Genomic DNA, 27,769 nt, shown 5'->3' on the forward strand with positions numbered 1-27,769 from the left:
ACCGAGGCTTGCAGAAGTACATCTCTGAACGCACAACACGTCAAGCAGAAGCTAAACAAAATTGGACAATAGAAGATGGAAAAATGTTGCCTGGTCTGATGAGTGTTGATTTCTGCTGCAACATTCAGATAGGGTCAGAATTTGTTTTAAACGACAGGAAAGCATGGATCCATCCTGTCTTATTTCAACGGTTCAGGCTGCTGCTGTTGGTAATATTTTCTTAGCACATTGTGGGCCCATTAGTACCAATTGAGTATTGTTTTAAATGTCACAGCCTACCTGAGTATTGTTGCTGACCACGTCCATCCCTTTATGACCACAGTGTACCAGAGGTGGAAAGTCCAGGGGTCAGAAAGTAAAAGTCCTGCCATATGTTTATTCCACCCATGAACTTAGCCACCTGATTTCACTAATTAGTTCTAATTAGCTAGTATCTCCTGGCTGAAAAACTGTGCTAATTAGCAAATCCAGGTGATTGGAACAAAATACCAAGGAGGACTTTTACTTTCTGAACCTGGACTTTCCACCTCTGCAGTGTACCCATCTTCTGATGGCTACTTCCAGCAGGATAACGCACCATGTCACAAAGCTCAAATCATCGAACTGGTTTCTTGAACATGACAATGAGTTCACTGTACTCGAATGGCCTCCACAGTCACAAGATCTCAATCCAATAGAGCATCTTTGGGATGTGGATGTGGTGGAACAAGAGATTCGCTTCACGGATGTGCAGCCGACAAATCTGCAGTTACTGCGTGATGTTGTCATGTCAATATGAACAAAAATCTCTGAGGAATGTAATCAGAGCCTTTTTGAATCTATGCCATGAAGAATTAAGGCAGTTCTGAAGGCAAAAGGGGGTCCGGGGATCCGGTACTAGCAAGATGTACCTAATAAAGTGACTGGTGAGTCATTGGGCCCTATCTTGCACCCAGCGCAATTGACTTTGTACACCGACGCATGTATCATTCCTATTTTGCACCCGCGCAAAGCGGACTTTTCCCTCCACAGACGCACGTCGGTAAGTTAGGAAATACACTTGCGCTCCCAGGGGCGGTTCAGCGCAAAGAGGAGGCGTGTTCCGGCGCAAACGTTCCTTCATGCTAATTTGCAGGTTTTAGAAACAATTGCGCCACTAACCAGGAAAAAATAGTTTAAAGTCAGTGGCGTGTTGCGCATGTTATTCATATGCTATTTTAAGGGCGCATGCTTGGCCATAATCAATGTAGCGTGTGCACAACTCGCATACACTTTGATTCTCTCATCTACACACAGACGCAGCAGTTCTCATTTTTGCAAATCATAGCCTACATTATTACGATCGATAGATAGATAGATAGATAGATAGATAGATAGATAGATAGATAGATAGATAGATAGATAGATAGATAGATAGATAGATAGATAGATAGATAGATAGATAGATAGATAGATAGATAGATAGATAGATAGATAGATAGATAGATAGATAGATAGATAGATAGATAGATAGATAGATAGATAGATAGATAGATAGATAGATAGATAGATAGATAGATAGATAGATAGATAGATAGATAGATAGATAGATAGATAGATAGATAGATAGATAGATAGATAGATAGATAGATAGATAGATAGATAGATAGATAGATAGATAGATAGATAGATAGATAGATAGATAGATAGATAGATAGATAGATAGATAGATAGATAGATAGATAGATAGATAGATAGATAGATAGATAGATAGATAGATAGATAGATAGATAGATAGATAGATAGATAGATAGATAGATAGATAGATAGATAGACAGTTTTTATTATAAAAGCATACATCTAGCTTACACATTTACCCAAATTATCATACGCCTGTTTAACCGAAGTTAATTTGGGTGTGTTTCTCCATCCCCAACGTCCCTGACGAGAACGTCGGTCTCCTCGGCTGTGAACCGCTCCTCGCGTGCGCCTGGCAAATCCGCCGTTATAATAGCAATCCGCTATGGAAAAAGCGCGTCTGCTCTTAAAGGTGAACTAAGTAACTTTTTTTACCTTAACTGAACAGCTTCGGAGTCATTGGAATGGTTATATTACTTATTTCGGGTTGAATGGTGGTCGTTTCCCACCCCCCTGGTGCCCGTGAGCGGAAAATACGCACTTGCAACTTTGAGCCGGCGGGCCGCCGGCCGCCGCCGCGTCAGGAAGTCTCGCGTGATATCAAGTCTCGCGATGTAAACAATTAATTTACGGCCAAAATAAATCTGCTAAAATGCTGTCATTATTGCGCTCCCTCACGCTGTCCGAACCTGGATGAAGAAGACGTTTTAAAGAATGTCCCATCTGCTTTGATGTCGTTGATCTACTAGCCTCTGGTGTCTGAGAATCACCAACGAGTTTTTACAACAGTGTTGTCAAATATCTATTCCGAAGCTGTGGGGGGAGCTCTAGAGAGAAACCTGCGAGCAAAAAGCGAGAATACAGCGAAGAAATCCCGAAGCTACTGAGTGCTGCTTTAAAGGGAATGTGAGATGACGCTCTGATTGGTTTATTTCACGTTACGCCCAAACCACACCTATGAATAATGAAGCTACTTCAGACCAACCCATTTTAGATTTGTGTTGGGCGCAAGAGTCATTTATCCCGCCGGTATAATAGCAACAGCGCCAAGACCCGCCCACAAAGTTACTTGCGTTTTGCGCTTGATATTTGCATTTCATGATTGTTAAAATAGGGCCCTATATCTGTGAAGACACAGATAGACACAATCTTCGGGTGTTTACAGTTTACTCCTACTCTGATCTTGTTTGTATTCTAATAATGCTAGAGAGATTCAGACATGCTTTGGGAATGTAAGTTTCACTTGTTAACATTCACTTGTTTCTTTGTTTTTGTTTTAATGGTGTGTGAAATAACATTTCAAGGCTGATCCACAAGAACACTAGTGCCATTCACTGCAGAGCAAGGAAGGACACAATGGTAAAGTATGAAATGTGGTATCATTACTTCTCTGGATGTATGAGGATATCTTTATGAGGAAATAGGGCAGAGAGGGGTTCTGGTCCTAATGAAGACAGATGGAGGAGTGTGATTTCTAATAAGATGGGATGGGTCCTGATGACAGGCCAATCAGGACAGCTATTAGCTCCCGCCCTTGTGACTTCCTGAATAAAATAAGAACCTTTTATTATAAGACAAAGCACAAGTCGCATACAGATCCTTACGATGCACTTGTTCACAATAGGCGTGATATAGGATGGGTGTCAACACGCAGACGCACACAAACATGCACAGTGGGGTAATTTCAGGGAACAAAGCCGCCCCCAGAAGCTCACCGCTGAGAGAGCAGGTGGGTCGACTGGGATGGTAATAACTGTAGTCAGCTGAACTGCAGAATGAACCTTCATCTTCTATCATGCAGACTTCATAATGCTGCCCTGCTGGTCCATGCACACACACACACACACACACAAACCCATACCACAGACATTATTAAAACATCCTTTCAACACACACACATAAACACACTTACCCCTGACACAGACTTACTTTGTGAAGGACCCCCACCCACACAACCACACTCTCAACTCTGTACGACTTTATTGAGGTCACACTGCTTCTGTAGATTAACACACACACTATCACACAGAGCCATTATTACTCTGTGCTTTTATCTCTCTCAAGAACAGCTGAGTCGGAGTGTAGTGAGCCATTAGTAACACACACACAGTGACGACAGGTGTGCGTGTGTTTGTTATTGTCCACGGTGGTGACATGTTGAAAGGTTGAATATATGTGAGTGTATTCACCCACACTAACCGCAAAGGCCAAACGGTATCAATTACAGACACTGTGTGCATAACATCCATCCATCCATCCATCCATCATAAATACTATAAAAAAAACTTTATTAGGGACAAAAAGGTTGGAATTATTTGGTGGAAATGTGCAACAGCTGTTTTACTTTAGAAACTGAAATTCACACAATAAATATATTTTTTTATCTAAATGTAATCATTTATATATTTTTTAATGGATTTTTAAGAGTAAAAGTATATAAACATCTATACAAATAGGACATTTGAATGGTAAAAAAAAAATTAAGGCATGAATTAATTAAATTAAATCAAAAGTGACATTAAAGACTATTCATTAATTTACTTTTCAGAAATATGTATATTTAAAATTACACTATACTTGTACTCCATCTTTTGACCGAGCTTAATGATATATAAGCTTATCGAATGATATATGCTTAATATTAAACTTTTATACACTAAAATGAGCCAATTTAGACCCAAGTAGTACTAGTACATTGTTATAAGTAGGCTATACTCTTGAACTTTACTCAAGTACACTTAATAAAATAACCTTTAAGCGTACTTATTTTTTGTAAGGGATTTCATATACACTGGCACATTGTAATTCCTAAGTCAAATAAACAAAGTCAAATAAACCAAATTATGGTTTTAAATTATAGTTATTGTTTCTGCGTCTGTTTTCCATTTGTGTGGTAAATGTTCTGTTAAACATTTTTGGAGAATCCCTTTGTTAAGCTGGCAGAGAAAGGCTGTAATTCAGAAAGACTTCAAAGTGCTGCACACACCCTTCAACACTAAAGACTCATTTAAAAGTTCTTAACTGACAGGTACACTGCCCCGTTTCTCTTTCTTTCTCTCTCTCTAATCTCTTTCTGACATTCCCCGGTATTTCTTTGACTGACATCCCCTCAGAATTATATTAATACATGAAATGTTTTTGAAGAGAATACATGCACCTCAATGTGTGCGTGCGTATTTGTGCTGACAGCTTCAGAATAGAGGCTTCTCTTTGACTGAATATTTGTGGACTGTCACTGTTACAATTTTGACTGATACAGGCCTTCAAATTGATACAGTGAATAAGTGTCTTGTTGACTCAGAGGCTTTAGGGATTGGAGGATTTAACGTAAGTGACACTCTTTAAGATACCTACTTCAGCATGCCGTGCAGATGAAGATCTGCGTGTGTGCACAAGTGCTCCGCTGACCCATGTTAAAACCCACTCCCTAAGCACCTTTCACAGCTTTACTTTATGACTGTATATAACACCACTCACACACCACTACAAAGACCCGATGACGGGTTTTGACACCCACAGCAGAATTACAGGGACACTTCATGGTTCACATGGGACAAAAGGCTTCAAAATGTTGCTCTATCAGCCACACGCAGACTTAAGTTACAGGCCTTCAATCAAACCGAATCCTCTAATTACTGGAGCTCATGAGGTGATAACATACGTGCTTGTGTGTGTGTTCGTGACGGCTTAAAGAAGGACAAATTGGGAAGTACTTGTCTTATTCTGTCAAGTGATGAAAGACAGCATTGGCACTCCCTGAGGAAGAGGGAATGGAGAAATGAAGGGATTAGAAAGAAATGAAAGAGTCCACGAGCACTAAACACTTGATTGTGCGTGATGGCTGCGGGCCTCTGCCCATCATCAAAGCTCAGTAATGTGCGTATGTAATTACTGTGTGTTTAGTAAACAGGGATGCGGCTTTCCTTTGTAGCTGAAGGGAGCTTTGTGTGCAGATGTGGGTCAGAGTGTGATTTACTGATACCCACGCAGGTTACCAAAAGTTACATGACAAATATAAAATGATATGTACTGTATATCTATTTCTCCAAACCCTTTCTCAACCCCACACAAATATTTGGGAGGAAAACACATCGGAAAAGGACACCCACAAAGTATAACTCATTTGTTTGTTTAACTTTTTTAAATTATATATTATATTATATTATGTTATATTATATTATATATATACACATTCCTTCTGCTGACTTTCTGCTCACCTATATACATTGTAGATATTATATTTATTATGAGTCAGTATTTTCACCATGTTTTAAAGGGTGTCATATAATGTCATTTTTGTACAAGCTAATATGATTCTTTAGGGTCTAAATTAGAAGTTTGTAATATACTTTAATTAAAAATTCTCATTAGTATTGTAAGAAAACACTAATTTTACCTGGTCAAAAACAGCTCTGTTTTCAGCACGCCGTTTCAGTGCATGTGTCTTTAAATGATAATGAGCTTTGCTCACCCCGCCCCTCTGTTCTGTGCGGACACCGTTTGTAACACAATAACACAATAACCATAACGCGTTGTTCATTATAAACGTGAGATTATGAATTATATTGAGAACGTGTATATAGAAAACATGCCGGAATGTACCCTGAGTGTAAACCTTAGCCGCATTCATCGTGAAGCGTGCAGCAAGCAATTTGCAAAGATTAATATAAAGGTCAATAAAACGTTACACTCACTTCAGTTCTTCTGGAGGTGCAGCAGGAACACGAATATTTGGTAGTGATCCTTTTTTCAGGAGCAGCTTCTTAGCAAATAACCACAATCGCTTAGACGCCATTCTACTCAGTGCTCCAGCTATCAACAATGAACAGGGTCGGCGCGTGCTATGATTGACAGCTCGCTCACGAGGGCGGGTCTGTGTTGAAACGCTGCTGTCATTCAACCATCGTGGGAGGGGCGTCGATTTTGTGATGTCACAAAATCGAACAGCTTGATTTGAGATGGGGGCGAAACATATAAGAAGATTAAAAAAAAAAAACACTTGATGGATTTTTATCATTTTATGATGGTTGTGTACAGGCACTGCCAACACACATTTCAGTACAATCAACTTGTAAAAGTGCATGTACCATTATACGACCCCTTTAAATTGACCCACCTCTTCCAATGTCACAATTTGGCAACTTTTAAATACGATTCCGCTTGTTCGCTAATAAAGATATTTCTGAATCCACTTGAAGGACACATAAACAGACAAGCAGAATGATACACACAGTGAAAAGTTTCATTGCTCTTAAATATAAGCAGTTGGAACACGACAATCAAATTAAAGGGGCATTTAAAAATGCAAGAAGCAGAACAGTGAAATACAAAACTCAAAAAAACAGAAAGGTTCTTGAGGTACGTTTTAAGCTCTAAGGCGTTACAACGCAGCACTCATGAGCAAGACACTGTAAAAGATGAGAAAAATGGTCAAACATGTCTGTCTAGCACGTTTACAAAGCAAAAAAATAAGAAAAACCGTAAAATGCAAAAATACGTTCTGTGTGTTTTGTAGCAGATTTAACTTTTTTGTTCCATTTCTAGGCCTCCAAAATCAAAGACCGCCTGGTAGCCATTTTCTGTATTCATTATGTTTATGTCCTCTCGTGTCTCTAGATTAACACACCCGTCAGAGTAATATGTAGAGTAGTATGCACAGGAAAGGGGCCATAGGTGGGATGCTAGTTAATGGCCGTTATTTATTTGCTGGGATGACAGGTTTACAGTGGAACTGCTCCTAAAGTCATTACGGTGCCATGGGGAGGCGTTTTGTACGGTTGGCTACTGTCCCCACAGATGGACGCATTACTCAGCAGCACTATATATTGACTTTGTTAGTGTGTGCAAATAACATTTAGAGGTCCCTAAATAATAGGGGGAGGGCTATAAACAGAAAAAAAAGAGGTTTTGTTATAGTCACCATAAATATATAAAACATAAGAGATTATGAAAATATATGACAATATATTGATATATGATTATCAATTTTAACCACAGTAATTGAATGTAGCCATATCTGCAGTGAGGCCTTTTCCTTATTTTGGTCAGACCTACAGTTCTTTGAAATTCTAGAAGTTGTAACCTAAAGGCAAACTTTTGGACTCCATGACATTTTTCTACCCAGCAGCATGTGTTTTGTCTTGTACTGATAAATATTTCACAGTCTACTGAAAAACTGTGGATTATTAATCAGTTGGTTCTATAGAGTTACGGTTTGGGGTCGCTCATTTTATTTACGTTACTTGTTCAGCTAAATGCATTTGCTGCATTTGCAATTACAGTCTTGATAAGTTATGTTTAAAGAACTACTGCAATTCTGTACCTTAATGCATTCTTACTTAAAAGGGAAACTTGACTATAATGAGAAGTTACAATTTAATTATGTATGTATTTTTAAGTCAACATGAAATCAAAGTTAACATATTTAGACCCGCATTCAAAAATGCATAGATGACACATGTACCGTCAAAGAATTTAAAATATCTATTTGGAACTGGTATCTAGCAAGTTGAGTACATAAACACATCATTGTAAATATTAGATTTCAGGATGCTAAAAAAAATAGATGAAGATTATTTAAAACAAGAAAAAATACACAAGCTGATGTATGAACATTTACTACACCCGTCTACATACAACAATTATACAAAACATGCTCTATGTACATACAATTATTCCTTAAAAATATCAACAATAAATAGGGTCTATGCATTAGAAGAAACAAAACACAAAGGATAGCAAGTGTTCTCATGCGCAGCAAAGCACCTGCTTTTAAATCAGCGATAAGCCTTAGAAAAAAGCAAATACACACTGAATTCTTGTCAGTTTAACCCCCTAGTACTTATCTGTAGTCTTTTTTTTATAATCATGGCTCGAATTTTTTTTTAGTGTGATTGAAATTACAGCAGGCCTGAATGTATGCTATTTACAAAAATATAGCCTATGTATGAACAAAAAGTGATGAAAATGTTGATCCACATAAAACAAACAATGAATATTGACAACATGCAAAATGCATGAACAAAGCCTTCAGGCTGCTATGACAATACACTGTCCTAAAGTATCAAGAGATAAAGGTGAATGCCAGTGTGTAATCTGAATGCTGATGAGACTTTTCAGATGTTCACTGCATATGTGACATTATAGGCAATGTCTCGTGAGCATCAAATAACTGAAATGTTTCAGAAGAGGACACATTTTACACATTCCCCTCCATCCATACATGTGAAACCAATTTCCTAAAGTGAGAGATTGAATTTGAAAGAGGAGATAATGTGATTCCTTACGCTAACACACACACACTCACATAAGCCTGACTCATATAATATGCAGAGAAACGCTTTTATAAACCAAGTCATCGTCCATCTACTGAACGAAAGGGTCAGTATTTTTGTGTCCTGATGTAAGCTGACATGAACAGTTGGAGAAAACTACACTGTGCAGCATTGTGGGAGGGGACTTCAGTATGTGTGAGTAAACGTGTGCAGAAACTGCCTAACCTGATTCAGTCATTGCAGGCTCCAGGCTATAAAGCAAAACACAGCCACTCGACAAGTCCCATCTCACACACGGACCAAAGTAAGTGCTATGAAGTCTGGAGAATGTCACAGAAGGCCAAAAGTGTGCTAAGATGAATGAAAGAATAAAAATACCCACACAAATAAAGAGTGGGATCATATCCTGATCCAAATCTCAAATCCAAGTCCAAATGTTTTGTTTCAAAACCAACTAAAGCTTGTTTGTTCAGTTCAGAGATACACAATGTTCTCCTCTCCATCAGTATCTCTGCTCTCTGTCTCCATGGTAACAAAGGGCTGGTTGACAAGCAGGACGTCGGCTTGAGGAAGCCCCACCCCTGTTCCTTCGGCTGACCAAGATTCTTGGAGATTGCTAAGCTGACCCACATCTGTGAAGACAAATCGGATGTTATTAGTCATTACGTCATTAATAGTCACCTGAAGCAAACTAAATCATACCTGTCAAGCAATTGTCAGTGACCTATCTTATAAAATAGCGTTTTTGCTCAGTGTAAACTCTAAAAATATACCAATCCAAAATTAACGTTTAAGAGCAAACATGTTGAAGATTAGACGATGGGTTGATTTATTAAATGAGCAAAAGTAAAAGAAGACCATTTGATGAGGGTTGTCCCTATTCTCTTAATGAGTAATGGGTGTGTTTTGGGCGTAAAGTGCAATAAAGTCTCATCTCCCATTCCCTTTAAAAGCCAGTTGCGCCCGCGCCATGGCGGATTGCTATTTACGTGGTGGAATTTGCAAGTTGAAAAATGTAACGCTTCTCCAGCGAAGAAATGGATCTGCTTGTGCGCAAAGTTAAAGCACAAAGTGCGCAAAGTTAAAAACGGTCTCGTTTCCTTCCCTGCGTACCGCAGTGTTGCGCTTTTATCTGGCTAAGGTTGCATGGCTTGCCTTCACGTGGCTTTGCTTAGAGTCTATAATAATGAGCTGATGAGTTGAATCAGGTGTGTTTGATAAAGGAGACATGCAAAATGTGAAGTTTTGGGGGTACTCCGTGAACATGGTTGGGAACCACTGCTATATTGCAAGTTTCGTGTGAGGAACAGATTGAAATTTAAGACCGTATTCATTGATGGTCTTCCTATGTGTAAGGAACAGACCAAATTTTGAGGCCATCTATTTTCATTGTACCGTATGGAGCACAGAAGCTTCTTTTGTGTTTCACCAAAGAAAATAATAAGGGGTTGGAAGTTTTACATTTTTGAGCAAACTATTACCTTCATATTCATGTTGCTGCATTCAAAAAATCTAACCCACACAAGGGGTACAGCTCAAGTGCCATCACATGTCATTTACATTCATGTGATGTTGTAAATGAAACTGATGAATCCTTCTAACGTTTAATTACCTGCTTCTCAACAGGGACTATGACCCAGTCAAACAGTGACTATTGTAAGGCTGTGGTCTTGACCTCTGAATAAACAGTTAAACAAAGCAGTGTTATAGTCATGTTGATTTAACAGGCACTTCAATCAAGGCTTTCATACTGTACATAGAGAGATAATGTGAAGGACAGGTAACAAATGTTCAATTTTGAAGGTAGACTATAAGGAAATTTCTTTTTCAGTTTAAGCCTGTGCATGCGTCATCAACATAATCTTTTGTGACCCAAGATGTAATTCACCTGAGGTGTCATATCAACAGGGGCAAACTGCATTTCCAATTGCTTTAGATCTTTAGTGGATTTTTTCGTCTTTGTTTGGTTGCCCCAACAAAACCTCCAGATATAGTGTCCAGTACATGTATTTTTAATGTTTGAAAGTATCTAATGTGAAATATTATTACAATTTTAAATATTTTTTCATATATATTTTAAGATCATTTTTAAGTAATTTTTGCTTGTCACAGCAAAGCTGAATTTTCAGCATCATTACTCCAGTCTTTAGTCATATGATCCTTCATAAATCATTCTGATTTGATGCTGAAGAAACATTATCAATGCTGAAAATGGTTGTGCTGCTTAATACGTTGATATGGTTTTTTAAGGATTTTTTTGATGAATACAAGGTTCAAAAGGACAGCACTGAAAAATAAACCTTTTGTAACATTAATTATAAATGTCTTTTGTCACTTTGGAACTATTTAATGTATCCTTGCTGAATAAAATTATACATTTCTTTCAAAAGTATATATATATAGCTTGTAAAAATCTGCATTTTGCCTGAATAAATGCCCATCAATGGAGAAAAATGCTACTACCAGCACAACCAGCCAAACTGACCTGAGTGCAACACTCATCAGATGGTGTCAAGACTGACAAACGCTGCATCCGAAATCAAATACTTTCCTACGATACAGACTGTGGAAAAACAGTAGGCCAATAGAATACAAAGTATTCGAAAAACAGTAGGTGAAAAGTCCCTGGATGGCTTCCTACTTCCACCGAGATTCTGAACTGAGCATTTGCTGGACACTTTACTATCCCATGAGGCCACAGGAGAGGATTCGTGAATAGTAGTGAAGCAACGCGACAGTTTTTATTGAATTTCACTCATACCCATATTCATACTACTGTATATTGGACATTCTGTTTTAATGGTCATGAAATAAGTTAAAATTCAAATGTAGTACCTGCTTAGACAGTATGCAATTACACACACACTGATAGAGTTTTCTTGTAGAAAGCAGGGGATTCTGGGTAAACAAATGTGGTAAATATACACTATGGATATTTATGTTGAAAAAGATGATAAAGCTAGGGAGTGGGACCCTAATCTAGCTTGCACCCTTGTGCACACTCTGTCAATAATGAGAGAGGGTTAATGAGGCAATGACAGGATACAACATTTAAAGCAAGTAAATAAGATGTGTTATTTACTGTAGTATACAAGTGTACCTTTAGACATTACAGAGATGAAGTGTATGTGTTTGTGTGTGTGAGAGGGACGATTCGTAATGTTAAACAGACAACTCGAACAGCTCATGAGTAAATATCAGATGAATCTGATATCTCCTCTCCCCTCCTCGCTCTTGTGAGATGACAGGTCACTCGGTAAAGATTTTTTAGATCAATGTTCCAATCAGTCTCCCGTAGCTGGCGGCCCTTGATTCACACGCCACTGTCATCCCGACAGTAAATAGACAGAGGAGCAATTGATCGCTGAGACAGATGTGTATCTGTGCATGTTTGTACCTGGGTGTGATAGAGCTAGGATGAATCTTTGTTATTAAACAGATTAACAACACAAAGAAAGCGAATCGACCTTCGCTGCTGCAACACAAGTTTTAATAATGATTCGCAAGTAGATGTGATGAAATCAGTTCTTTCTTTTGCATCTGCGTCCCGACAAACGACGAGAAAAAAAAAAAAAAAGCAGAAAATCAAGCCAAACTGTCAACTAGCAGAATGGGCAGGTATATAATGGTAGAAATATGTCAATCATTAGATATTCTGCAATACCATTTATATTGCAGCATATCCGTGACACGGTTTTAAATCAGAAAACTAGCACATACTCTAAAGTGAGTCGCAGATGGGTGTTTCCTGTGTGGACAGTTTGACGTGTCACACCAAATGTCTGGTGCAGGCATGATGTAACTGTAGGTTATTTACGGGTGCCATGTTGCAACAGGTATTTTATAATGGCTTTAAATGTGATTCATCCAAATATTAATAATGCATCCCTGTTTTAAGTCTTGTTTTTAACTCAAGTGTTACATAATGTGAAGCTTTTTTACATTGAGACAGATCTGATCAGTTTTGGGTCATTAAGATTTTTTTTTTTTTTTAAGAAACTTACTTTTATTCAGAAAATGTATTAAATTTAATGAAACCAGTAAATACATTTATAATGCCACAAAAGATTTCTATTTCAAATAAATGCTAAGCATCATAACTCTGTTCAATATTGATAATAAGAAATGTTTCTAATGATTTCTGAAGGATCATGTGACACTGAAGACTGGAGTAATGATGTAATGATCCAACTTTGCCATCACAGGAATAAATTACATTTTAAAATATATTAAAACAGAAAACAGTTATATCAAATTGCAATAATATTTCATAATATTACTATTTTTACCTTTTAATACCAAGAAATGCAGATATTTTATACTGGGCTGGAGAATGTTCAGCAAAAATAACTTACAAAATACTCATACTGTGACATAAGACTTGACATACTGCCCACCCCAACTAAGTAACAAGTGATTGCAGTAAAAACATTACCATCATTTGGGTTCTCTGTTAGACTTCTCAGAGGGGTCGAGTACATTGTTCCTCCGGTCCAACTCTCATGCCCTGCAGGAGCATCGGACACTCCAGCAGAGCTCTGTCTGGGGTTGGATCGTGCCAGGAGTGAATTGAGACTGTTCTGAGCACTGGGAGAATCTGAGAATCCTATAGATCCTGAGTGCAGGCGGACAGTCTGATGATGATGGTGTGGATGATGTTGAAGGTGGATGTGCCGGTTGTTTAGAGAGGGAGACATAAATGCTGCCTCGTTCACAAAAATGGATCCATGCTCGTCCTGATGGTGACCAGCGTCCTGCACGACAAAGATGCACATCTCTCACATATCACTATATCATCTACACAATACAACTCTAGAAACAACGCAATTAAGGTATATACTCCTGCACCTCTCTTTCTGTGAAATTTTGCAGGATCGGATCACATGTTAATAACCCACAACTTCACACCTCTTCACAACTTCACAAGTCATGATGACAGCAGTAAGCATACTTAAAGGAGTCATAACCTAGTATTACCTTGGATACCCACGCTCTATTATAGTCTTTCAGGCCCTTCTAAAAAAGAAAAGTTGAAAAAAAATAAACACAGAGCTCCTCTGACCCTTATTTCTGAAGGCATTATTGTCTCGCGAGATCTGATGCGATATTTTGGCTGTCGTGGACGGTCATTGTAATAATGCAAATGAGGGGCGCGTTGATTGGTGGCAGGAAGGAGGGGGGTTGACACCGCAGGTAACGCTTCAGCATATCATTCCAAAATGACATCATGGAGCAAGTTGTGAATGAACCCGACCTGGCCGCGACCTACGGAATTCAACCTTATATGCACGAGCCAGACTCTGAACCTGAGCTGGAAAGGGAAGATGTAGAGTCGATGGAAGGACGTCCACAGCAAGATGCCTCTGAATGGTAAAGACAATCATTTTGACTGAGACATACCTTAACATCAGTAACGAGCTAAAACGTTTGTTGCTAGTTTCTCCCACATAGGTTTACCTTTATTTAATGTAGATTACATTAACGGAGATGTAGTCTACTTTTTTTATCAGCTTACAGTGGTCATTGAGATCTGCGGTGTCCATATATGGTATATCCTGCGTCGGCGCAGAAATTAACATCACGTATTTGAGTGCACGTGGGCTGGTTGACGAACCCAGGGGTAAACAAACGCTTCACTTTTAAATATCGGCTTCCCGGCCAGTGTATAATCGTTAGGCAATCATAACATACATTTTTTCTCGTGGAAAAGTGAAAATTACAGGTCATGACTCCTTTAAGCTGTTTAATTCTATGAGTGAGATTGTGGAAAACAATATAAGACAAATAATTAAAAAGAGAAAAAAATCTTGCAAGAAATCATGTCTAACATAAGTGGACTTTACAGAATATGGTGTATTTATTAAATGTTTTAATTAAATTATAGTGTAATCAGGGAACATTAAAGAAAAAAAAAATAGATGTTAGCCATGATATTAAATTTAGTTTTAATTTCCAGCTTACTTTTATTAGCATAAATTATATAAATTTGTATTACTTCCACATTACATCATCAGTCATCCAAAGGATTTTCTTTGTTTCCATAGTTTTCTTTTGTGTACTTCATTTGATCACATTTATAAATGGCTGCTTAACTTCAGAAAACTGACAACAGAGCCTACAGTATGATGATGTTTTTGCCATCAGACATCATATCCACCTCTTCACCTCTCTTCCTGAGCTTATCCTCATTCATTCAGTTGGTTAAATATGTGCATTGCATATGTATTTAAGGCCAGGCTGAATCATTGACCCACAAGCTCAAAATCACTGTTTTATGCTAATCGGCCCCCACAAATAATACCACAAATAACTTGGACCTGAAGTGGATCTATTGTGTGTAGGTCATGTGTGTAGGAGAGTCTTACAGAAATATATTCCCCAAAAGGTCAAAGCTAAGATGGTGGAAGATACACACTCACAAGCTATTTAAGTCAAGATTTCATTCTGAGGAGGAATCCACGTAACAGCAATAACAGGCTGTGAAGGATTTTACCTCTCATATTCTGGCTGTTTTCATAAGACTTCAAAAAGCTGGAGTTTTTTTCTTTTCTTTTACAACTGGACTTCAAAAAGCATCTTTATCTGGTAATGTTTTTTTTTATCTAGGCTTTTGATAGAAGTGTGTTATTTGATCAAAAATACAGTAAAAACAGAAATATTGTAAAAAAAAAAAAAAACAAAAAAAAAAAAACCTTTTTCTATTTTAATATATTTTAGCATGTAATTTATTCCTGTGATTTCAAAGCTGAATTTTTTGCATAATTACTCCAGTCTTCAGTGGCACATGATCCTTCAGAAACCATTCTAATATGCTGATTTAGTTCAAAATGGTTGTGCTGCTTAATATTTTCGTGGGAACCTGTTTCAGGATTCTGCGCTGAAAGAAAAGTTCAAAAGTATTTATTTGAAATATAAATCTTTTGTAACATTATAAATGTCTTTACTATCACTTTTGCTGATTTTAATGCATCCTTACTGAATTAAAGTATTCATTTCTTTAAAAAAAATCATACTGACCCCAAACTGTAAAAAAAAAACAAAAAAAAAAAAAACAGCATATCAGCCTCTACCTCTGCATTTAGGAAATTGATTATGAAAAGAAAAAAAAATAATTCTAACAAGAATTAATCAATGGCCGTCTTACAGTAAATACAACTGATAAAACAAAGTATAAGCAAAACTAGGAAACGGCATAATTTAGAATGTATTCAGTATAAGCGAGTCAAACACTGTGTCAGTGATGAATAAACCAAATATATTGTTGTGTAGACTTCATCAGACTTTATCAGTTGTGCAACAATATTATGGCCAAGCAGCATTTTGTAGCACGACCCTGCTACTTGTTGAAAAAGTAACTTATTACTGTAAAAACTACAGTGTTTTGAAAACAGCTGAACTACTATCACATACTGACCAATGTAGTCAAGTTGTTTTATTTACTCCCCAACACTGTGTGTCTGTATGTAGTGAAGACTCTACAGAGAAGTTAGCCATCAGATGGACACTATTGTCCTACATCTTGCCCTTGCACTTTCCGATCATTTTTAAACAGTCCTTTACAAACCACACACCCAAATGAAACATCACTTCCCTGACCTGCAGAATGAAGTACAAAGACTTGTTTTTAATTATTTTGCCTTGGTAGGGGCAATTATAATTAATCATTAGCTTGTTTATTAGTCAATAACTTTATTAGTCACAGTCAAGAGGTTGAAGCTTAGACCACCTCACACAGCCTAAGACTGATGAGCCATGAATTACTCTCATTTTCGCAGGTAATGAATCAGAGGCTTAGCTGTGTGTGAGAAACAGGCACTTGACCACAACTGAATCCTCCCTGTGTACAAGAGGTCGAGGAATGACATGTTTTTCTCCTCAGTGGACTGCCACACCTGATTTGACTCTGCCTGAAAAGGCAACATTGGCTTTAGACCTTATAAAATTCGTTGTGTTTGGGTTAGGCTTGGGCGGTATTCGAATTTTGATACCGTCAAACCCCCTCCCAATTTTACCGGGGTATACGGTATTACCGTGACTAATTAAAAATGATGACATAATGGGCTCAGACGGCGTCACCAAACTGTTGGTTTGTGCCTACACAGTTCAGAAACTGAATGCCAGATCGGGCAAAAAAAAAAAAAAAAAAATCAAGCCGTGCACGTTGTGTCTGAGTCCGGTCGACGGCATTAACTGTTATTATGAGCCCGAGCCCACCATTATTCAACATAATACTGTGTGCGTGCAACAAGCAAGAAGTGCCTTTGTAATCCGGTGACGCGTGTCCATTTGATTTTTAATAAAACTTTTCTGTAAAGGTGGAAGTTGACGATCGCCATCTCTGTAGTGAGCGCGCATATAGAGAGAAATGCACATCATTGATTAATCAGACTATATTTCTTTTCGTTTTGAATTGTTTCGTTTAAAGAAATTGACGATCACCATCTCCATAGTGAACGATAGAGAGAAATGCACATCATGGATTACAGAGAGTAGGCTAGTCTATTTCTTTTCGGTTTGTATGGTTTCGTTTGCTGAAATTGATGATCACATCTCCGTATGAACGCGCCTAGAGAGAAATGCACATCATGGATTAAATAATCAGAGTGGCCTTTGTCTTTTCGTTTTGAGAAATTGACGATCGCCATCTCTGTGAACGCCATAGAGAGAAATGCACATCATGGATTAATCAGAGAGTAGGCTACCCTATATTTCTTTTCGTTTTGAATTGTTTTGTTTAAAGAAATTGACGATCGCCATCTCCAAGTTTCGGTTAAAGTGACCGCGGCATGCCATCGCCCATCATGTCATGATTATATTAAATATATAGGCAATTGGTTGATGAAAAATTTATTAAAATTAAGATAGAATTTATACAAAACGAAATTCGTTTTAAAGAGGCCTTTTACAAAACGAAATTTATTGAAGTGGTCAAATCGTCTGACTCCCGATGCATCCCATCTTATTTGTGCTGTTCACTTTTCATAATCAAGAAAGATGGAAAAAATAACATTATAATATTTTAACCAATACGAAACAATGCGCTTATTTAATGAACTCGAGAACAAAATGCATCCTGGCAGCAGTGAGTGGGTGGTAGTTTCGGAGATGCGACATTAGGTTAGAGGTGTTTACATCTCTCGCGGTCACCTTTTTATGGAACAATTTACAAATTGCCTCATCAGTATTTACCGCCTCTCCCTTCTCATTCGGTTGGAACCAGAAATATTGCCAAACTGCAACCACACATAAGCATTTTTTAGGCAATAAATAAATTATATATATTATAGGCTATATAAGTGCCGGTAATGACGGTATTGAAACTGATACCGGTGCTATTTTAAGATCCCGCGGTATCCGATATTACCGTAATACCGCCCAACCCTAGTTTGGGTTTTTGCCGTAGTCTTATTTATTTGTCAAGGCGTGTTTGGGAGGTCTGGTCAGTTGGTTTAATCCAATCATCCAAAATACTGTTCATCTCAAAAACAGAAAGAGAAAGAGAGAGAAAAACAGGGGCTAGAGAATAAGGGGCTTTCGCAATAGTTCTAGGAACTAGCCATCAGGGCGGAATTGGGAACTAAATGTTCCCAATGCACTGCCAGTAGGAACTCTGAAGTGGCAAAAGTCATACGGCATTGTCGTTGTTTTGGCGCAGCATTCAACAACGTCAGTAACTCCGTAGCGTAAAGGTTAAGTGCATGGATTTTGGCGTTGGTCCATCCATCACTGTTTTCCATGTTCGTGGAGTGAGTACATGCAAACTGTGTGTTTACACGGCTTGTTTCGTATGGCATGCATTTGGCCAATTAACTTAAGACTTATTGGTAGTTCCTATTGTGCTGGGTTAGACCCTCCTCTGAAGTAGGAGCTAATTTAGTCCTCACAAAAAGCATTCCTAAAACTAAAATTGTTCCCAGTTCCTGCGGTGCGAAAATGCCAAAAAGCAGGTAGTTCCACCAATAGTTACACAAACTACCAAAATGTTCCTTCGGTGTGAAAGCCACATTTGGTGCGATTTTTGCAGTCGTACGAATCGTGTGGAAATTGTTGATGCTCGTACAGTCACGGCTCGCATTGTATGAGAGGAATTACGAGCCGAGCCGGGCACACTATGAGCACCTCCCAATCTACCGATAATTTTCAAACAGATTTTAAAAAAGTTCAGGGAGTCTGGCCAATTTTGACCAGTGTATAGGGTGTCCCCTATTGCCAAATCATGCACAACCACGTCACATAGGCTAGGTCTATGAATATTATTATAGCCCAGTGGCTGCAACCCTACAGCATGCGCATACACTGACACACACACAAATACACTGTCTAGTAGTTTTTGTTGAAAAGAATGGCTGTGTTGTTCTGTGCTTTTCACCAAATCATTTGCACACTCGTCTTTTTATTTTCTTTCTTTTTTCTACCCAAAGCTATAGCAGCAACATTGAAAGCTCCAGTCTGTGTGTTCAGCGCAGAAGCGATTGCCACCAGCTCGCCGTGCAGTACAGTCATGCCGTGTACCAGCAGCTTTGATGCGATTATCAGGTTAACTGACTCGTAACATGTGCAATGACTCAGGACCTCCCCAGTGTCCGAACGTGCAGTGTACGCCCGCCTTATATAGAACAAATAATGTGTCAGAGATTCGTTTAAAAAAATGTGTACTGCATCATGGTTTCCACAAAAATATTAAGCAAGTATTTTAAACATTGATAATAAGAAGAAATGTTTCTTGCACCAAATCACCATATAAGAATGATTTCTGGATTTCTGATCATGTGACACTGAAGACTGGCGTAAAAGCTGATGAAAATTCAGCTTTTCCATCAGAGGGATAAATTACATTTTAAATTTCTTGAAATAGAAACAATAAATTGTAAAACATATTTCACAATATTCATGTTTTTACTGTATTTTGGTTAAATAAATATAGCTGTGGTCAGCATATGAGACTTCTTTCAAAAACAGTTATATATCTTACTGACCCCAAACTTTTTAAATGGTACAGAGAGAGAAAGAAGAATGCAAAAACAGCTGAAATTTTTAAGGGAAAGAAAGAAAGAAAGAAAGAAAGAAAGAAAGAAAGAAAGAAAGAAAGAAAGAAAGAAAGAAAGAAAGAAAGAAAGAAAGAAAGAAAGAAAGAAAGAAAGAAAGAAAGAAAGAAAGAAAGAAGGTCTGTGCTTTTTTTCACATGACCAAAAAAGAAAGCAAATGGGATCAAGAAAAACAGGAAATATAGTTTCTCAGCCTTGAATTCATAACTGACAGTTTTGTTCCATCTTCAAAGTCAGATGAGAGAGGATTTGGGAGTGCTATCCTCTGACATCACTACCTGGGTGTTTCGGCAACAGAGTAAAGGAGGAAAGAGCGGAGGAGCAAAGAAATATGTCAGCATTTAGAAGACAGCTGTGTCTCCAGACTCAAGCTGTGCACGAAGGCTTTTATGACATTCCCACAGCTCACAGCTACAGCTTTTAGAAATATTTCAAACACATACAAACATATACGAAGAACATGCAAATAGGCAGAAACTACAATGGCCCTAAAGCAAAGCTGCCTTAGTGGCACTGGTGGCAATCCATCACAGGAAGCAAGAGAGCTGCAGTCTCCTCACAAATTATTCTAAATTAAACTACATTCGATTAATGCGCATAACACAAATGTATAAAGGTGTTTTAAAGTAGATTCTCCTATGTGGTATTCTAAGCCAATTCAAATCATTGTACAAAAGCCAGAGAAATCTGAAAAAGTGCCGAGTCTTCTCAGATGTGCAAATTGACCAACCAGAATATGAATGACAACAAGTTTCTTTCAAAAACATGGTTAAACTTTTTAAATTTGCGATCATAATCAAGTGCAATAATTAGAGGCAGTTTCTCAAACCTATAGATGTCAAAAAATGATCACCGTTAATGGTATGCTACAAAGACATTTTTGTTTAATTTGAATAATATGTATTGTATATGTAAATGAATCATAGTATTTTGTTTGTAAGTTCTTGTCCAACCCCGAAGTCACTGTGGCCTACAAAATTGACTGATATTCAGAGCTGTCAGGTTCAATTTAATGGGAAATCTCAAGTTTCTGTCATTCCACCTTGCATTTTTACAGGTAAACGCATATAGTGCGTGAAGTTTTCATATCATTATAAAGTAATTCATTTGTTGACTAGATGCAGCATTAATGGAGAACAGCAGTTTGCAGTCAAGGCTGAGAGGATGCAAACATTAGTAACTCAAGCGGTTATAAAACAATGTGACAAAACCGCATACAAGCCCAACCCAAATATTTAATGTCACGATTGTTACCATCTATTTGCATTTGTTTTTATCCAGCTGGTTGCTTTTTTTGCATTCGATATGCAGGGACGTTGCATATGTAAATCTAGAGACATGAGATAGCAAACTGATATGTTCATGCTTGCAGCCAGAAACATACACAAGATTTCAGTTCTTTTTTTATCACCACTGTAACACATATTTTGCTATTTTGATTAGATAATAAAGTATTCTAAGCAAGTAAAGTGTGAGAGTAAACATACAATATATATGTGCGTTTAATTTCAATGCTCTGGCCTTTGTGTAGATATTTAAAGCTGGTCATCATTCAGCATGATTGGATTTCTATGAAATGGTAACACTACAATAAGATTCCACTTGTAACATTAACTAAGGGTTAGTGTTGTTCATTGTAAATATCTATTAGTAAATGTTGAAATTAATGTTTTAAAGCTGTATCTCTTAACATAAGTTAATGCACTATGAACTAACAGGTTTAATTAATATATTAATATTGTTTATATTTAAAAAGTACAGTCCATCGTGGTTCAGTACTGTTTTTAAATTTTTGTAATAAAGTTTAGCACTATTTTATGTTTTGTTTTCATTCAGTATCCATTTTACAAACTATCGGTTGATTAATCGGTTATTGGCCAGCGTGGTCCAACCCTGGTATCGTTAACGGTAAAATGCACTATCGGTCGACCTCTATAAAAAACACTACAATATTCCATAAAGGGTAAGAATTTTCAGTTTTGATTTCATGGTGACTTTAATTTACACATCACACAGACCACCACTGAGTCCGACACATTCCCATCCACTCACTGATCCTACCTGTGTCTGCTGTCCATCTAGTGGTATGACCATGGTGGGCAGGTTATTCTGGCAGCCATGCTTCAAACTCTCCAGCAGCCTCCGCTGAGTTTCCAGCTTCTCTTTGTCCTTTTCTACACTCCTCTGACCTTCTCGCAGCCTCTCCAGGCTTTGCTGGTACTCCTGCAGCTGCTCATGGAGCTCCTGTCGTTCGCTCTGCAGCCTCCGCTCCTCTAGGTGGCACAACAGCTCCCTCTGCTCCAATGACGTCTCCAGCTCCGACTGCTGAATCTGCCGCACCTGGCACTCTCGGTCCCACTGCTGCCGCTCTCGTACCAGCGTGCCCCGTAGACGGGCCACGTCCGCCAGCTCCTCCCGACGCCGCTCCGCCTCCCGCTGGCGCTCCTGCTCCTGCAGGGCCTGGCTGCTGCGAGCGATGGGCAGTGGGCGGGAGTGTGGGTGAGAGGAGGTGTTTGATAACAGGAGGAGGAGGAGCCTCTGGACTTCATAGCAACTGTCTTGGATGGTGACTGCGGCCTAGTCACAAAAAGCGAGAGTATTAATGTAAAGGAGATCAACGGTGAGACACCTTTTATCACTGCTAACAATGGCTCTTATCTCCAGAATTAGCTAACACCAGTGTGTAGTGGCTAAACCATCACTAGGTAGGCAACAACCCTCAATTCATCCGACCTGTATCATCAAAAGGTAAAGTCCTTCTTTTTGGCTCTTTAAGCTACAAGTGCACTACCATTCAAAAGTTTGGGTTCAGTAAGATTTTTTTAAGGAAAATAATATTATCAGAATAGAATTATTAATAGAATAAAAATGATCCCTGTTTCCCAAACATTTTAAGCAGATTCAGCACAACTATTTCCAACATTGGTAATAATAAGTAATGTTTCTTAAGCACTAAATCAGTATATCAGAATGATTTCTGAAGGATCATGTGACATTGAAGACTTTGCCACAAGAGGAATAAATTATATTTTAAAATATATTAAAATAGAAAACAGTTATTTAAAATTGTAGTAAAATGTCAATATTACTGTTTATACTGTATTTTTGATCAAATAAATTCAGCCTGGGTGAGCATTAGACACTTATTTTAAAAACATTTAAAAAAAAATCATACATTGCCCAAACTTTTGAATGGTGATGTATATGAATCAACTTACACGAGCCCCATCCACAAATTGCATCTGAGATATGTGTTTCATGTTGTCTCTAGTGACTTGTTAAATAGAGCTGTTTTTAGTCCTTAACCTGAGGAAAATGATCACTTTTAGACACTGGTTCCCTCTGGTATATCAAATGGGTTTTTAGCACAGCAGTTTTCGATTTATGAGTAAAATAAGGTCTGTGGTTTACAATACTTGAAGACATTGAAGAATTACTTTCATGTTTTGTTCTACAACACAAATTAGTATCATAACTCAAATGCATGTTGCTAAAAATGTAAGTCTATGCTCAGGTTCAGATTCATGATCAGAGAAAACTGACTTTGAAAACTGTTACATTTTCAATCAAGCTAAACTTTTTTCTCTCTCGTGGTTTTAAGTGTTGACATAGTTAACTGTTGACCTTTATAGAGAAGAACGGTTGGCTGATTTGTCAATCATGTAAACATTACTGTAATATTGGGGTAAAAAGTATCTTATGCTCAGCAAGGCTGCATTTATTTAATCAAAAAGACAGTAAAGGCAGTAATAATGTGAAAGATTATTCAAATTGAACTGTTTCCTATTTTAAAATGTAATCTATTCCTGTGATGGCAAAGCTGATTGCTGCTTAATATTTTTGTAGATATTTTTCAGGATTCTTTGATGAATAGAAAGTTTAAAAGAACAGTATTTGCTGTATATATTTTTGTAAAATTATAATGTCTTTACTGTCACATTTGCTGAATAAAAGTATTAATAAAAAAAAAACACTGACCCCTAACATTTGAAAAGTAGTAGCTGCAGTCCTTGTGTAGCAGTTTGCAACTGTTTTTAAAGCACACAAATTCACATTTGAGGTCTGACTATGTGTGTACATTATGCTGTAGAACAAAATGTCAAAGATTTATTTGACTCATGAATCAAACACAGTTATTCTAAAAACCCATTCGGTATTCCAGAGGGAACCCATTTTGAATTAGCCTTCCAGGTTAACCTACAAATTGACATCATGACTGAGCAGCTCTATTATGTCTGCCTACTCACAAACAAACAATAAAAATGCATCCAAATGTATCCCTTTGACAATGATATCTAAAATAGCTAGGAAATGGCAATGTTTTGTAAAAAGAAGGACAATCTCTTTTAAGAGCCTTTCACAGGTGTGTCACTTGTGTCTACATCCAGCATCGCCTGCATTACAACACATCCTATTATATATCCAAACCACAGTAAGTTAAATAAGAGATAAAGCCACATAGTTGGTCAAACATGTTCAGGCGATGAAACTTAAGGCTTGGACAGAGCTATTACAACGGAGTCATATCGCGTGTTTATGTGTGTCTGACGTAAGGCCTGTCCACTATAATTATTCTTTCAGTTGGTATGTGGTTGTGTGACATGAGCTCACCTGTAGACTGTACAGCAGCTGAGTCAAGCTCTGCACACTCTGACTCACCTGCATTAAGACAACAAACAATCAGCAAGAAAAAGTAAAGAACTCTAAACCAAAACTAAGACTTTTTTTAATCTGACACATCAAGTCTACTACTCGAAAGATAACAGCATAGATGTGAGCAGTATAGCAATATGTTCCGTTCTATTGCAAACAACAGTGCAATACATTTCATTTATATTTTTTTGGCATACATCTGCTTCCGGTAGCATATTTTAAAAAACTGCAAGCGTTGTGTTTACTTCAGCTGTTTTCTAAAGATGATTTAAAAAACTTCAGCATCTGTTGACTCAAACACCAATTGGTTCTTTATCTACAAAGTCAACAGACGGCACAGGAAACACGCGGCGGTCACCTGAGTTAAAGAAAACAGCTTCCCAGCCAAGTAGGTTTATAAATGAGTGAGGCAAAGCGTTCACTCAAGGATGTATGAGTAATGTGGGGGGACACATTAAGGCATCGGTATTGATTACCTCCCAAAAAGTGATAGGCTGATTTCTTAATGGGAGTTAAAATGTTTGTTATGCCTAGATGTTAGTTTCCTAGATTCATTAAACATCGTGTTGGGCTAAAATCTTCTTCTTCTTCTTTTTTTTGCGAGTGAGAATTAATATTATTGCACAATCTGCACATCTGGATGTTAGTTGACTGTAATGTGGAAATAGAAATGGGAAGAGAGAGTTGCAATAAGCACACTCTTTTGTGTTGAAATCAACACAAACAAGTCTGCCCTCTTAAGGCAAGATTTATGCCCTGTCTATGGCAATATCAAGTTTATAGCACCACCTGGTGGACACAAAACTATGTTTTTGTTTGCTGTTTTTCTAGGAATTGCTTATGTGCAACAGGACAGATTTGGCCAAAATCTATGATAACTGAACTGAATATAAATATAAGTAAATATGAATGGCAATCTAAATCTTAAAACCCAAATCAACCCCAGTTTCACAGACAAGGCTTAAGCCTAGTCCCAGACTAAAATACATGTTTGAGTTGCTTTTTTTTTTTTTTTTAGTGAAAGCAACTTAAAATGTCACTTCTATTGTTTTGTCTCAAGATGCACACCAGTCATTTTTAAAGGCACATTTATAAAAGCTACTTAAATGTCCTAATTGAACTAAGGCCAAATCCTGGCCTAATCTAAATCCTGTATGTGTCCAAAATAAATGGTTAAATATTTAAAATCCAGTAAAACAAAAGAATCCCTTGCTTTTTTAACAATAAAAGTTAAATACCTTGTAAATATTTAAATATCTCCCTTCATGAGCTTGTGCCCATGTCAGCAGCACAAAAAAAACCTAATCAGCATGACATACTGTGCAGCGCACCACAAGACAGCAGAAAATAGATCCAAGAAAATGAAAGCCTAATTCTTCGCTTTTATTTTTAATGAAACGGGACCCTATAGGCAGTAAAATGGACTCCTCTTATTTCAAGCTCATTAATACTTAGTAACACAAAAGATTGAGATGTGATAGTGGAAGGAGAATGTGAATTATTTAAACAGGGTGACTGTACCTCTTATGCTGCACAATTTCAATCACTAATACTGGAAAATATTAAATATTTCTTACCTATATTTGTATATTTCTATTAGTAATCAATCATGCTGTGACATTATACTACCACAATCCATTTTCTAGTAGTAATCTCTTGTGCAAATAATGGCCATTTAAATGTGTTTAAGTGCTATTTACGAGCAGGATCCAGTTCACATTTACCTTCAGGTGAATATTGTGATCAGCGTCCGCACTGTGATTAAAGGCCTGGGTTTTTAAGCCTTCCTCTCCTCTCCACTCCTCCTCCTCCTCCTCTTCACTGTGGTGGGTGTCCGTCAGTGGGCTCTGGTTGTCAGGAGGCTGAGGCGAGGAGGAACCGCAGGGCTCAGATTGAGTCTGTTCTTCTGGACCAGACAGGACGGCAGCAGAAGCACAGTGAGAGGAGAGAGCTGCTCTCAGGTTCTCCGCTAATAAACAGAGAGTGCGACAGCGCGATATTAATAACTGTCAAGATTGCTATGCATGCAGTTGTGTGTATTGTGGTTCAATAACATGAAAAAAAAAAAAACTTGTATTGTTAAAAAGTAAGGTTAAAAAGTACCTATTGAAAAAGTGAAGCATATTGTGTTTATAAGTCTATGGGTGTGAGTATGTGCATGTGCCCTAAATTTTTTAAATGGTAAGATATTTTGTTTTTGAAAGTGTCTTATGCTCACCAAGGCATTTATTTGATCAAACATACAGTAATATTTTAAAATGTGATTACAATTGAAAATGACTGTTTTCTATTTGAATAGGCTTTCATATTAAATGTAATTTGTTGGCAAAACTGTGATGGCAAAACTGAATTTTCAGCATCATTACTCCAGTCGTCACATGATCCTTCAGAAATCATTCTAATATGCTGATTTGATGCTCAAACAACATTTCTGATCATTATCAATGTTGAAAACAGAATTTTTGTAGAAATTCTGATACAAGTTCAAAAGAACAGCATTTATTCGAAATCGAAATCTTTTGGTAAATCATAAATGTCTTTACTGTCACGTTTGATGCATCGTTGCTGAAAAAATTATTATTATTTTAAATCTTTCTGACCCCACTGTTTTAACCTCACAACTTTTGAATGGTAGTGTATGTATTGATGTGTGTCTCTCAGCAGATTCCCACCCTCTTTAAGAGCAGCGCCGAGCAGTACTCCAGCCTGGGGGATGTCTTCAGTGCTGGGCCGTACCAGCAGCCTTGGATCTGGACCTGCCTCGCGTTGTCCTGCCATGACTGACAACTCGGCGTAGATGTGGAGCTTCTCCTCCAGATTGGCACAGATGAGATGATCGTGGCCGCACAGAGACTCTGTGAAGAAAATGGTCGGTTGTCATGTTAAAAATAAAAAAGTTCTTTAGCTGACACAAATGAAACTACACCACTCATTGACTGCTATTCGAAAGAAACTGAATTCTGGCAAAATAATTGTTTCTTTGCAAGCAACATTCAAAAATCACATGCATTTCATTTCATTCGTTTTACCAGTAACAGATTATTTTTGGAGAGCTCTCAAAGCATGGAATGAATTTATCAGTGCGTGCACCGACAGTATACAGTAGGTCAAGGGTTTGGGATTATGTGCATTCTTGAGGTGCCATAAGCATTTGTCAGAACGTAATTTTCCTGCAATTCCATAGTAATGTAAGATAAATTA

General features: G+C 37.7%; 1 protein-coding gene across 4 annotated transcripts in view; it reads right to left on the reverse strand.

Annotated features, from left to right (window-relative positions):
* Positions 1-6,600: 6,600 nt before the first annotated feature.
* Positions 6,601-27,769, reverse strand: part of arhgef28a (Rho guanine nucleotide exchange factor (GEF) 28a) — a 73,788-nt gene continuing 52,619 nt past the window's right edge. For all 4 annotated transcript variants that reach the window (XM_081366486.1, XM_081366487.1, XM_081366485.1 and 1 more), the window contains 6 exons: positions 27,241-27,423; positions 26,293-26,537; positions 24,527-24,574; positions 21,977-22,492; positions 13,306-13,624; positions 6,601-9,502 (listed from right to left, as the gene is read on the reverse strand). In XM_081366486.1, coding sequence (XP_081222612.1) covers positions 9,345-9,502; positions 13,306-13,624; positions 21,977-22,492; positions 24,527-24,574; positions 26,293-26,537; positions 27,241-27,423 — 1,469 coding nt within the window. In that variant the 3' untranslated portion in view covers positions 6,601-9,344. The remainder of the gene's footprint in view (positions 9,503-13,305; positions 13,625-21,976; positions 22,493-24,526; positions 24,575-26,292; positions 26,538-27,240; positions 27,424-27,769) is intronic.

This window comes from Scardinius erythrophthalmus (genome assembly GCF_964197995.2).
Source record: "Scardinius erythrophthalmus genome assembly, chromosome: 5".
Lineage (NCBI taxonomy): Eukaryota > Metazoa > Chordata > Actinopteri > Cypriniformes > Leuciscidae > Scardinius > Scardinius erythrophthalmus.